Here is a 13,113-nt window from a genome sequence, read left to right as displayed (position 1 = left end):
CATTTTCATCTATAATTCCATTCTTTTTTAGTTCTTTTGTATCTCCTCTCTTTTCCTTTTCTTTATTAAGCTCCATCTTTCATTTTAACTCCTTTCTTTCCATTTTCCTTTTTCATTGGCTAATTTATTTCTTTTTTATAATTATTTTTTTTCATTTTCATCTATAATTCCTTTCTTTCTATTTTAGTTCTTTTGTATTTCCTTTCCCTTTCCTTTATTAAGCTCCATCTCTTCACATTTTTAACTCCTTTCTTTCCATTTTCAACCACAATCCTTTCTTTCCATTATACTTCTTCGCTATCTCCTTTCCATATCCTTTAACACTTCCTAACACACCGTTCTTTATCAACTCCGTTCTTCGGATTTTCTTTCTTCTGCAGTTTCTTTTTCAAACCGTCTTTATCAAGCTCCTGTCTCCATATCCTTTCTTTAGTGCCTCCGTTGTTTCCATATCCTGCCTTCAGAGAGAGAGAGAGAGAGAGTTATGTCCTGGTTTTAATAGCTTTTCACATTGCAAGAAATATTTCCGTAAGGCAGAATGCTCTCTCTCTCTCTCTCTCTCTCTCTCTCTCTCTCTCTCTCTCTCTCTCTCTCTCTCTCTCTCTCTCTCTCTCTCAAGGTCGTTAAAATATGTAAATACTAGGTTATGAGGTTGCGAAGAAAGGAATGCAAGAGGAAATGAAGAGGAGGAGGAGGAGGAGGAGGAGGAGGAGGAGAACCCAGTTTATTAGTGTGTGTACATGTACGTGTGAAGTATACACATGCACATTAATAAGGGCGTTGTGTACGTAGGGTCTGATTTGTGTGTGTGTGTGTGTGTGTGTGTGTGTGTGTGTGTGTGTGTGTGTGTGTGTGTGACCTTTGATATTCTGCTTTTACTTATTTGTCTGTTTTTTTTCTCCTACTTGAATGTTTTTTCCTCTTTTTGTTTTCGTTTTTGTAATGTAAATAATTTCATCTGAAGGAGCGTTTGTTTTCCTTTTCTGGAGATGAGGTTACTTTTCCGTGTGTGTGTGTGTGTGTGTGTGTGTGTGTGTGTGTGTGTGTGTTCGTGGGTTCGTGGTGGTAAACGTTCGGTAAAATCACTTCAAACGTTTACCAGAAAAAATATATATAAACAACAAAAATAATTAGTAGAAAGTGAAAGGTGACAGGCGCGTGAGTCAAATATTATCCATTAAAATCCTCGCACCTGTAATTACTTTCCTTTGTTAGTGTTTGTGTTCCTTTGTTTGGGCTCTGAGTGGCTGGGAGGAAAAGAAGCGGTTAGAGAAAAAAAAGAATAGAGATGGAGGGGAAAGAAGAGGAGGAGAAGTGAAGGGAAGAAAATAGATAGATGGGAGAGAAATGGAAGGTGAAGGAGGAGAAAGGAAGCGATGGAAGAGAAGAAGTGAAGGGAAGAAAATAGATGGATGGGAGAAAATTCGATGGTGTAGAAGGGGAAAGAAGAGGACGGGATGGAAGAGAAGGAATGAAAGGAAGGAAAAGATGGATGGGAGAAAAATCGAAAGTGAAGGAGGGGAAAAAAGAAGAAATGAAGGGGAAAAAAGATTGATGGGAGAAATATCGATGGTGAAGAAGGAGAAATGAAGGGAAGAAAATAGATAGATGGGATAAATATCAAAGCTGAAGGATAGGAAAAAGAAGCGATGGAGTAGAAGGAATGAAGGAAAACGATAGGAGAAAATTTGAAGGTGGAGGGGAAAGAAGAGGAAGGGATTGAGGAGAAGGAATGAAGGAAAGAAAGAAAGAAGGACGCGAGGAGAAGCAGATGTAAAAGAGGTTGAAAGAAGAGGAAGAGATGTAGGAGAAGGAACCCGAAATTGAACTCTTTTGGCCCCTCTTTACTTTTGTTTGTTGTTGGAGCGGTGAGTAGCGGGCTTTTTTTATCTTCGCTTTTTGTTGCCCTTGAGCCGTCTCCTTTGTTGTAAAATAAACATAAAAATAAAGAGTAAACAAGGATGGGCGATAAGTGTGATAGAAAAATTGATTAAGGAAGGAAAGTTTTGTTAAGTAAATAAGGAACATGTGAAAACTGATGACGAAAGAGGGAGCTTAGAAAAGATAAATAAAAAAATAATGAGATAAAGAAAATATGGAAAGGGAAAGTTATAAGTAAATAGAGGATTAGTAAAAAGCGTAACAAAAAGAGGAAAGCAGAAGGGTGATAGAGAAAGGAAAAGATGAGGCAGGGAGGTGGATGGCAGGGCATGCGTTGTGAAGGTGTGTGGTAATGTTACAAGATGTGGTGGTGGTGGTGGTGGTGGTGATAGAAAGTGATGGTGATTGGTAGGGTGATTGTAGTGATAATGTGATACAGTGTTGCATAGTGTGTGCGTGTGTGTGTGTGTGTGTGTGTATCACCAGTGCTTAGTGTGTTGTCACGCCTGTATCGAGTCATCAAAGCACAGGATGTTGATTATGGTGACACACACACACACACACACACACACACACACGTGCGCGCACCAAGGACTCGTGTACTGAGCCAGGGGACGCAGGGGGCTGGGTAGGGGCGGGCAGGACAACGTTTAAGGGGGCATTGCTGGAGGGGAGGGAGCGTACGTTGTGGAGGCGGTGAGTCATGGCGGCCTCGGGGCCCTCGAGGATATATAAGCGGGCGACTGGCTGGCGCGTCGCTCACTCCCCGCCGCTGCCACCACGCCGCTACTCCGCCTCTGGTGAGGGTGACAGGCAACCACCACCACCGCCACCAGCACACCACTTCACCTCCAGCACCACCACCACCACCACCATGCTGGGCAGCGACATGGGCTGGGCGGTAGGCGGGGGGGAGCAGGCAGCCCACGCCCTGCTGCTGGGCGGCACCCCGCTGCCCAGTGCCGAGGGCTGGCTGGCCGAGCCTAAGGCCGCCCTCCTGCAGCCGCCCAACCACACCCTGACCGTGCCCGTCCTGGTGCTGCAGTTCCTCGTCCTCCTCCTCTTTTGGTACAGCGGCCGCAGCTCCGTCGACGCCTTCGTGGTGCGCCTGCTGCTGAACCACCAGTGACCGGCGCCGCGCCGCGCCCTGCCTTGTGTTGCAGGTGCTTTGTATTGCGTCGCGGCGCGCCGTGACCCGCGCCTGACTGACTGTGCCTGACGGCGGGCGGCGCGGGACGCTGCCTGGACCCACCTGGCCCCGCCCCAAGTCATGGGCCCCGAGGGGCGTGCTGTTAACCAGGGGCGTCCCCGCCACCCCGCACTCTAGTCATGGAGCGAGAGCATGAACAGTCCTTGGCCCCCACTGCCCCGTCCCCCCTCCTGCACCACCATCACCACCACGCCTCCCAGGGACACCTCGGGGTAACACCCATGCAGTGTGCCCACTCCGTGCCCACGTCCGCCGCACCCCTCGAAGGTCACGCGGAGGAGTGGCGCTGGTGCGGGGCGGGGCAGGGCGGGGCGGGGGGTGCCCACTGCTCCATCACGTGTGGCCGCGAGGGCCTCGTGCTCACCTACAACACCCAGGCCGGGGCGCCCCATCCTGCCCTGTGCCCCCACTGTGCCATGCCGCCCCTGTGCTCCCTGGCGGCGCCTTCACTCAGTCCCGCCGGCGTCGCAGAGCCTGCTGAGGGCGCCGCGAGCACAGTGCTGAGCCGCAGCATGCTGGACCTAAGTCGGCCACAGCAGCAGCCGGAGGACTGCGGGGCGGCGGGGCGCAGCCTGACCTTCAGCGGAAGCCTGGACCGCCACACGCCGCGGCAGCAGCAGCAGCAGCGTCCGTACGGCCGCCGGTGCAAGAGCACGGCGCACATCGTGCTGCAGAACAACGATGTGGCGAGGGCGGCGTCGCGGCCACACGAGTTCCACGCCACCACGGCCGCCGCCGCCGCCACGCCCACCTCCACCACCTTCACCACTTCCACCGCGCCTCCCACCGAGGCCCGCGGGCGGGCCCGGCACCGGACGGCGCCGCAGCCCTCTTCTCACGGCGGGGCGGAGGGTGGCGGTTGGCAGCGCGTGGGGGCGGCCACCACCACCACAACCTCCTTCTGCCCCTGTCACCTCCACCACCACCCCCACCCCCACCCCTGGCCGCCCCTGTGTCCCCTGATGTCCAGCCACGACCCCTATCATCCCTGCCTCCACCCCTACACCCACCACCCCTGCCCCCATCACCACCCTACCACTCCCACCCCTTCCCTCTTGCCCCCCTGCTGCCACCCTCACTCCCCCGCCGCCCAATGCCCCGTACCTCCCGAGGGCGGCGTGCGAGCGGCCTCCAAGTCCCCCACCGTCCGCACCTTCAACTCTCACCGCCACTACCAGGACGAGGCCTCGCCACCGCCCTCGCCCCGGCTGGCCGTGCGGCGCCGCGCCTCCGCCTCACCGCGGGGCTCGCCGTCGCCGGAGCGGCGCGGGGTCCAGGCCGAGGATGTGCCCCCCCAGGGGGCTCCGCAGCTGCCGCGTCGCGTGCCCCGCATGGGCGCCGCCGCGGCGGCAGCAGCAGCTACATCGGCGTCAGCAGCAGCGCCGCCCCCCACACAGGTATGCTGGGGGGCGGCCGGGGTGTGGGCATGCCTCCCCCTCCCCCCCAGCACCTTCACGCTCATCATGTCACTGTCATGTCATTCTTGCAAATAAATGTTATATTTGTACATATGTGTCTTGATGCTCGCGCTCCGCCGCCCGCACGCCCGCGCGCCGCCCACCCAGCCGCCGCGGGGATTACTGACCTCTATGGGGGAGGGTATTGCATTGTAGATGTTGCTTCACCACAACTCCTGCGCTGAACACACTCCACGGATGTTGCGCGCCAGGAGTTGGTTAGCAGGGGGGGAGGGGGACGCTGCAAGTTTTTGGTAACAACAGATAAGTGGGAAGGGGGAGGTAGGGGGGTAAGTGAGACGGGGAAACTGGTTGGAAGGGAGGAGAGGGGGGAGCAGGTCATCGGGGAGACACGCAACGCTGCCGAGGAACGCGAAGAGATGGCGCCAACAGCCTTCCGGGAACTGAAAGGACGACACACACACACACACACACACACAGGCTAAGGATTCAATACATTTTCTACCCTGAATAAAAGATAGATGAGGAAATAGATAAGAAAAGAAAAAAAAAACTAAAAAACCTCTTAATAAAACTAAAATAAAAGCGAGAAGAGAAGAAGACAAGAACAAGAAGAGGAGGAGGAGGAGAAAAAAGAGGAATTAGTGGAAATTAAAGAGAGATGACTTAGCTTATATTATTACTACTCTCTCTCTCTCTCTCTCTCTCTCTCTCTCTCTCTCTCTCTCTCTGTGCGTGCGTGCGTGTGTGCTTGGTATTTCCTGTCGTGAACGTTGATTTGAGGACAAGGACACCTCCCCTTCCTTCCCCTTCCCCCCTTCCTTCCCCTTCCATTCTAACTGTCCCTCCATATTCCCCTCACTTCCTCTTCCTCTTCTATCCCTCTTTCCTCCGTTAATTTATCCCCCTCCAATTAACACCTCCCCCTCCTCCTCCTCCTCTTCTTTTTCTTCTTCCTCCTCTTCTTTTTTTTTTCTTCTTCTTCTTCTTCTTCCTCCTCCTTGTTTTGATCATTGTTTGTCGTTTTTTATCTGTTTTCCTGACTTGAAGAGGATGTTTTGTTTACTGTGAGAGAGAGAGAGAGAGAGAGAGAGAGTTATCTTTCACTCCGTCATCAGACTCTAGGAATGTTTTTATTTTTATTTTCTCTTGTTTACTTTTTGCTTCCCTTTCTTAATTCCTTTCGTCTTCCTGGTAGTTGAGAAAAGCCTTGTGTGTGTGTGTGTGTGTGTGTGTGTGTGTGTGTGTGTGTGTGTGTGTGAGTGAGTGAGTGAGTGAGTGTGTGTGTGTGTGTGTGTGTGTGTGTGTGTGTGTGTGTGTGTGTGTGTGTTGGGTAATATTGGGATTCACCAGTAAGCTCCAATAGCCCTGAACTCAATTAAGGGGTAAACCCATTTTTTGAGGGGCACTTAGTGGGTTGTGTGTGTGTGTGTGTGTGTGTGTGTGTGTGTGTGTGTGTGAGACCCTCTAATTCCTGTACTTATTAATTCCTTCCATGGACATATAAGTTGAGAGAGAGAGAGAGAGAGTCGGGTAGCCAGGTGGGGCGGGCCAGGTAGCACACGGGGAAGGGTCGTCACAACGTTGAGTCGGCGATTCAGCGATTCTCTGCGATACATTGACCGTGACGGGCGTGAGGGGGAGGGGGAAGAGACTGAATGGAGGAGGAAGAATGGCAGAGTTAATTGGGATGGATGTATGAGGAGAGGGAGGGAGGGGAGGGAGGCATTGAGGAAGCGCCCATGACGAGAGTGAGAAAAGAGAGAGGGGGGCTGGAAGGGGGAGGGGAGGAACAGTTGTGGATGGCAACGGCCCGAGTGTGGGCGAGGGGGCGTCTAGGTTAGCCAGGTCTTCCCGGCTAAGATGGCGGGGGGCCTGGACGGGGCGGGGCAGACGGGGGAGATTGAACACTATTACCGGGAAGGTGTGAAGGGGGCTTCCCCGACGGTGGCGGCTGTGTGGGCTGGCGCGGGGGTGGGGGACGCTGGCGTGCGGGAAGCGGTGCCAGCGGTGTAGGGTGCCCCGCGACCCCCTGGTGGCCAGGCCCTTTTTGTCCTGCCCTCGTGAGGCAGCATAGGAGGTCTGGATGTCCAAGGGGGGCGGGGTGCCCCGTGGTGGGGGGAGGGGGGAGCAGTGGTGCAGCCTGTCTGGTCCACAGGAGCGGGAGCGCGAGGCCTCGGGGCCGCGGCAGCGCCCGCAGCGGCCGCGGCCCCGCACCATCCACATCGACGTGTACTGCAGCTCCTCCGACGACCAGGACTCCTCGCCGCCCTCCTCGCCCTCGTCCCCGGACACGCGTGGCTCGACGGCGCGGCGCCCTCACGCGGTGGTGGCGCTGGGCTCCAAGCAGCGGGACAAGACGGAGGTGAGCCTGAGCCCCCGCCGCCACCACCACCCCCTGGAGCAGCGCACCAGCAGCTTCGTGTACTCCCGCCCCTCCCCCGAGGCCGCCGCCCCCGCCCCCCGCAGCACCTTCATCACCGACGACGACCTCCCGCTGTGCTCCTCGCCCACCGAGCCGCCCCCCGCCTCGCCGCCCCTCACGCCCACCCTCGGCCGCCGCCCCTCTGACTACCACCGCTCCCCCATCCCCATGCCTGCCCCGCCCCAGCGGCCCACCACCCTGGCGGTGCCCCCGTGCTCGGTGGCCCCCGACGAGGAGGGGGAAGGAGCGGCGCGGCGCAGCCACCAGTCCAGCCTGTCCTACCTGAGCAGCCCCCTCGAGGGCGACACCTGGGAGGGCGACCTGTGGGAGGCGGACCAGGACCTCTCGTGGCGCGGCAGCGAGTTCGAAGTTTCGACGCCGCGGCTCATCAGCGACATGGAGCTGGCGGCGGCGCGCGCGGCCTCCGAGGTGTCCCTGGGCTCCCTGCACGAGGCGGGGGGCGAGGGCTCTCCCAGGATGTGGCGCTCCCCCCAGCTGGAGAGGCAGCGGTACATGCAGCGGGGCCAGGAGGACCGACACCGCGAAGTCCTGCTCCGCCGCACGCAGCAGCTGCGGCAGCAGGCCGGCGAGGCGGGCCAGCAGCAGCAGCAGCAGCGCTCCCTCTCCGGCACGCCCACCAGCGTGGCGCAGCTTGAGCGGCTCTCCGCCTTCAAGAAATTCTCGCGGGAAGACCTGCAGGTGATCAGCAAGTCTCTGGAGCGACGCGAGTCCCAGCGGTCCCAAGAGCAGGACGAGCCCTTCACTCTGCCCCAGCAGCGGGAGTCCTTCAGACCCGTGGTAGAGAAGGACGCCAACCGCCTGCTGGAGTGGATGCAGCAGTACAAGGCGCAGGAGCGGCGCGCCTCGGAGGGGGTGGCCCAGCAGGCACGGTACACCCTGAGGCCGGGCGAGGTAGCGTCAGGCCACCCTGACGGCGTGGATAGAAAGGAGTCCTACTGCTCGGTGGGGCGGCGACGCTCCTTCCCTGGCACCAGCGGCGGCTTCGGGCGGGGCGGGGCCGGCCACGGCGTGCAGCGCGGCGACTCGCTCAAAAGCCTGGAGATGGGGGAAATGGCGGCGCACCCCGCCCCCCAGCGGACGGCGCCCACACCCACGCGGCCGCTGGAAAAGAAGAGTTCCTTCAAGTTCCAGGACAAACAGCAATTCTTCCGCTCCTTGGAGAGGCGGGACTCAGGCACGGTGGCTGACGCGCCCCCTCAGCGGCGAGGGTCGGGGCGGCTGGAGCGGCGGGGCTCCGGCAGGCTGGCCGGCGCGGCGGGGCGGGGCGGGGAGTCTCAGGGAACACCTGGCGACGGGGACCACCTGACGGGAACAGCCTCCCAGGGGCGCAGCGGCTCCAAGGAGGACACCACCACTGCCGAGCCCTATGAGCCTGAGGCGGGGTGGCGGCGGCCCTCTAGCGGCCTCCTGGGACGTCTGCTGGAGCGAGAGGAGGAGCAGCGGCCAGCCTCGGCGGAGTGGCAGGACGTGGCGGCCACCGTGCGCCGCCGTCTCTCCCCCGCCGCGCAGGACGCCCCCGCAGCCCCAAAACCCTCTGGCGCCCCACAGTCCCCGTCAGCCCAGAGGCGCCGCCGCCGCGCCTCCCCGCCCCGGACTGAGGAGGTGGGGGGGCGGCACATCACGGTGGGGGCGTTCCGGCACCTGGCCCGCTTCCCGTTCAGCCAGACCGTGCCGGTGCCCGCCGCCCGCGCCCTCGCCGCCGCGCGCACCGCCTGTGAACCCGAGCAGCGCAAGTTCGTGCGGCCGCAGCTGTTCGGCGAGATGACCTTCGCGTACCCCAGCCGCCGCGGCATCCACTACGGGCCGCCCCGGAACCCCCAGTGCTCCTGCAGGAACTGCCGCGCCTGGAGCGACCAGCCCCGCGAGAACGACCCCGCCCCGGCCTGCAGGCTGCGGGCATGGTCCCTCACCGACCTGGGGTCCGGGGCCGCCGAGCGTCCCCTCACGCCCCTTCGCCCCGCCACCGCCCTCTCCCGCACCAGCAGCAGCGTCAGCGACCACTCCTCCTCAGGCCCCCATGTAGGTAAGCCTCGCACGCCCCCTCCCCCACGCCCGCCCCCGCACCACACAGGCGCCCCTGCCCTCTTCCCACGCTGCCCCTAACCCACTAAACGCTCGTTTCCCCGCCAGCCGCCGCGCGAGGCCGCCGCGGCGTTTGTGTGTTTGTGTGATATGTATGTATGTATGAGTGTGTTGTGACTGACCAAGACTCACCCCCGGGCATCCCCCCCTGGCGCCCCTCACCCTCATCCCCGCCCTTCGTTGCAGGCTCAGCAGCGGCTGGACGAGAGCAGTCATAAGCTGGACCTGATCCGCCTGTCCCTGGAGCGGCTGCGGGGGGACCTGCCGCCCGGCTCCCTCACCGCGGGGCAGGTGAGGCCCGCCCGCACACCCACACCTGCCTCACTGCTACCCATGCTCCCACACACCTGTCCACCAGTCACACTGTTACCTATCCACCTCCTTCACATCCACCCACTCACACCTGCCCACCCACCTCACACACTGCACCTTCAATTTCACTTCTCATCCACTTCATTCTCATTCCTCTTCCTCTTCTTCCCTTCTTCGACCTCTTTCCTCTCCTTCCACTCCTCTGTCCTTCACACACACACACACACACACACACACACACACACACACACACATATTCATCGAGAGAGAGAGAGAGAGAGAGAGAGAGAGAGAGAGAGAGAGAGAGAATGAAGTATTTCCTCCTTCAGGTATTAAAGAAGGAAGGTAATACTTGACATCCATTTGCATACTTCTCCTCTCTATACTTTGTTCTTTTCTTTCTTTTTTCTCTTTTTTGTTCCTGTGTACGTGTCATGTGTGTATACTGTCCCTCTGTGTATGTGTGTACGTAGTCTTATCTTATGTATACCTTTCTTCATGTGTACGCTGCTCCCTTGCGTGTGTGTGTGTGTGTGTGTGTGTGTGTGTGTGTGTGTGTGTGTGTGTGTGTTACTGCAGCGTCTTCACTCTTTCATTATTTTATTTATGTTTGTGTCCGTGTTTCTCATTATTATTATTATTATTATTATTATTATTATTATTATTATTATTATTATTATTATTATTATTTTGGGTTTCTCCTTACACTCGCCTTTTCCTTCCCTGCCTTTGCTTTACCCTTTCCTCCTCGCTCTTTCTTCACCCTCTCTTTCCTTTTCCTCCTCCTCCTCCTCCCCTCCTTTTTCCTCTCTCCCCCTTCCTTTATCCTCCCCCCTCTTCCCTTTTCCTCTTCCCCCCTTTCTTTTTCTCCTTCCTTTCTTTTTTCCTCCCCTCTTCCTTTTTCCTCTTTTCCCCCTTTTCTTTTCCTCCTCTCCCTCTTCCTTTTTCCTCCCCCTCATCCCTTTTCCTCTTTCCCCCCTTTCTTTTTCCTTCCCCCTTTTCTTTTCCTCCTCTCCTTTTTCCTCTCTCCCCCTTCCTTTTTCCTCCCCCCTCTTCCCTTTTCCTCTTTCCCCTCTTTCCTTTTTCCTCCCCCCGCCCCCCCTGTTTTCTTTTCCTCCTCCTCCTCCTCCTCCTCCTTCCTTTCCTTTTTCCTCCACCTTTTCCCATTTCCCACTTCCTTTCCCTTTTCTCCCTTCCCGTTACCTCATCCCCCCCAGACTCTTTTCCTCTCCCTCCTTTTCATTTCCTTCCCCCCCCCCCCGCGCCCGCTATTCCTCCTCCCCCTCTTCTTTTCTGTCATCGCTGCATTATTCTTTCAACATCAAACTAAGACCTTGAAATCTTTCCTCTTACACTGTTTTTTTTTTTTTTTTAATTTGTTGTTTTGTTTTACCATATCAGCTGAAATTTCCGTCCGTCTCTTCGTCGTCATCTCCTCCTCCTCCTCCTCCTCCTCCTCCTCCTCCTCCTCCTTCATTTAAACCCCTCTCCATATTCCATTCCAATCTCTTCTTTCCTCCCCTTCTTCCTCATCCTCTTCCACTCTTCCTTTCCTCTCTCCTCTTCCTCCTCAAAAGAAACAATAAGAGAGAGAGAGAGAGAGAGAGAGAGAGAGAGAGAGAGTTATCTAGTTTTCTTTCCGTCCGCCCTCTGTTGTCACCGTCACGTGGTTCCATCCCCCCTCTCTCTCTCTCTCTCTCTCTCTCTCTCTCTCTCTCTCTCTCTCACTGATTCACTTCCTCCTCCGCATCCTCATCTAAACGTCCTCATCCCCCTCCCCTCCCTTCCTCTCCCCCCTCCCCTCCCCTCCTCTCTCCTCCCCTCCCCTCCCCTCCCCTCCCCTCCCTTCCTTCCCTCCCCTCCCTTCCCTTCTCTCCCCTACCGTCCATATCTTCCCCTTTTATTCCCATGCTGTCCCTTCCCTTCCTTCCCCTCTTCCCCTTCCTTCCCCTCCCTTTCCCCTCCCTTTATCCCTTCAGGGGGGTCACATTCATACATTTCCTGATGAGAGAGAGAGAGAGAGAGAGAGAGAACTGTCCTCACCACTCATATCCCTTCCCTCATTCACATCTCCCCTCTTCCTCCTCCTCTCCTCCTCCTCCTCCTTCTCCCCTCTATCACATTTCTCTCCCCTCTCCCTTTCCTCCTCTCTTCCTTCCTCACATCCATTCCCTTCTGTCTTCCTTTCCTTCCCTCCCTTCCTTTACTCCTTTCCTTCCCTTCTTATACCTATTTCCCATCCCCTTCTTTCCCTTCCTTTTCCTTTCCCATCCATCCAAACCTCTTTCCCTTTCCCCTCCCCTCCCTTTCCTTTCCTTTCCTTTCCTTTCCTTTCCTTCCTACCCCATACCTCATTTCCTCTCCTCTCCCTTCCCTTCCTTTCCTCCCCATACCTATTTCCCTCTCTCCTCCCTTCCTTTCCGTTTCCTTCTCACCCCAATACCTCTTTTCCTTTCCTCTCCCTTCCCTTCCTTCCCTCCCCGTACCCCTATCCCTCTCCCCTCCGTTTCTTTCCTCCCTTCCCTTTCCTTCCCACCCAATACCTCTTTCCATCATCCCTTCCCCACCCCTTCCTTTCCCTCCCTTTCCTTCCCTCACCATACCACACTCCCCTCCACCACCTCCCCTTGTCTCCCCTTCCTGCCCATATCTCTGCCCTTGTCCTTCAATGTATGTGTGGGTAAGCGGTGATGTGTGTGTGTTTGTGTGCTGTGCCTGTTTGTTTTCTTGATTGCTTGTTTGTTCAACCTTTATGTAGTGTTTGGAGTGTTTGTGTGTAGTGCAGTCAGCTTGTCAAAGGGTTGTATACGCCTCGTGTTTGTAATAGTAGTAGTAGTAAAAAGTGAGTATTAATATTAGTAGTACTTGACTAATGGTAATGGTTGTAGTAGAGTAGTAGTAGTAGTAGTACTTAATTAAAAAAAGGTATAATTAACACTTTTTTTTTTCTTTTTTTTTACAACAAAGGAGGCAGCTCAAGGGCACAAAAAAAGGAAACAATAATAAAAAAAAGCCCGCTCCTAATTGATGCAAACACCGGATTTTATTTCTCGAGAGCTGGAAATAATATAATCTTATCCGGATATGAATTGTTTGGAAGTTGACTGCTGGATATCATTAAAAAAAAAACACATTCATCTTGCATATTAAAAGTTCTGCTGTAGCATTTCTATCTCTTCCATCTTAATAACCAAAATATATTTATCCGTGGGTCCTGTGGCTTCATTGTTAAGTCACCCAGGAACTAAAACCATAACTTCTCTAACTTATCTCTTTGTAATCATCATCATCATCACTTAACGTCCATTTATTCCCTGTGGTGGAGTTGGACGGGATATGAGCCTCCTCCACTGTTGCCGGTCCATAGCCATTTCTTCCGTGATGTTCAGTCTCCTCATATCTCCCTCCACCACCTTTCTCCACGTCTTCCTTGGCCTTCTTTGTAATATTGTAATAAACTGATCTAACATTCCTATTCACCTCTTTGTAATATTCTAAGAAAAACTGAACTAACATTCCTATTCACCTCTTTGTAATATTGTAATAGAACTAATCTAACATTCCTATTCACCTCTTTGTAATATTGTAATAAAACTGATCTAACATTCCTATTCACGTATGCAAAGCTAAAGCACTCACGCTCATGACCTTTTGTAGCTTTAATATTCTGACCAGCAACGACGGCAATAATAATAATAATAACACAGTCGTCCCTCAAATAGTACGGTTTCCAATAGTTCAATTTCAGTTTTATACAGATTTTC

At 55.2% G+C, this 13,113-nt stretch overlaps 1 protein-coding gene across 13 annotated transcripts in view; it reads left to right on the top strand.

Annotated features, from left to right (window-relative positions):
• Positions 1 to 13,113, top strand: part of LOC127004999 (serine/threonine-protein kinase N-like) — a 211,357-nt gene that overhangs the window by 111,554 nt on the left and 86,690 nt on the right. For 12 of the 13 annotated variants that reach the window (XM_050873436.1, XM_050873434.1, XM_050873435.1 and 9 more), the window contains one exon: positions 9,224 to 9,328. In XM_050873436.1, coding sequence (XP_050729393.1) covers positions 9,224 to 9,328 — 105 coding nt within the window. Of the gene's footprint in view, positions 1 to 6,025; positions 8,979 to 9,223; positions 9,329 to 13,113 lie in introns of those variants that run through there. The other variant, XM_050873423.1, reaches the window with a different exon arrangement.

Source organism: Eriocheir sinensis, chromosome 29 (assembly GCF_024679095.1).
Source record: "Eriocheir sinensis breed Jianghai 21 chromosome 29, ASM2467909v1, whole genome shotgun sequence".
NCBI lineage: Eukaryota > Metazoa > Arthropoda > Malacostraca > Decapoda > Varunidae > Eriocheir > Eriocheir sinensis.
This window is presented reverse-complemented; position numbering and strand designations above follow the sequence as displayed.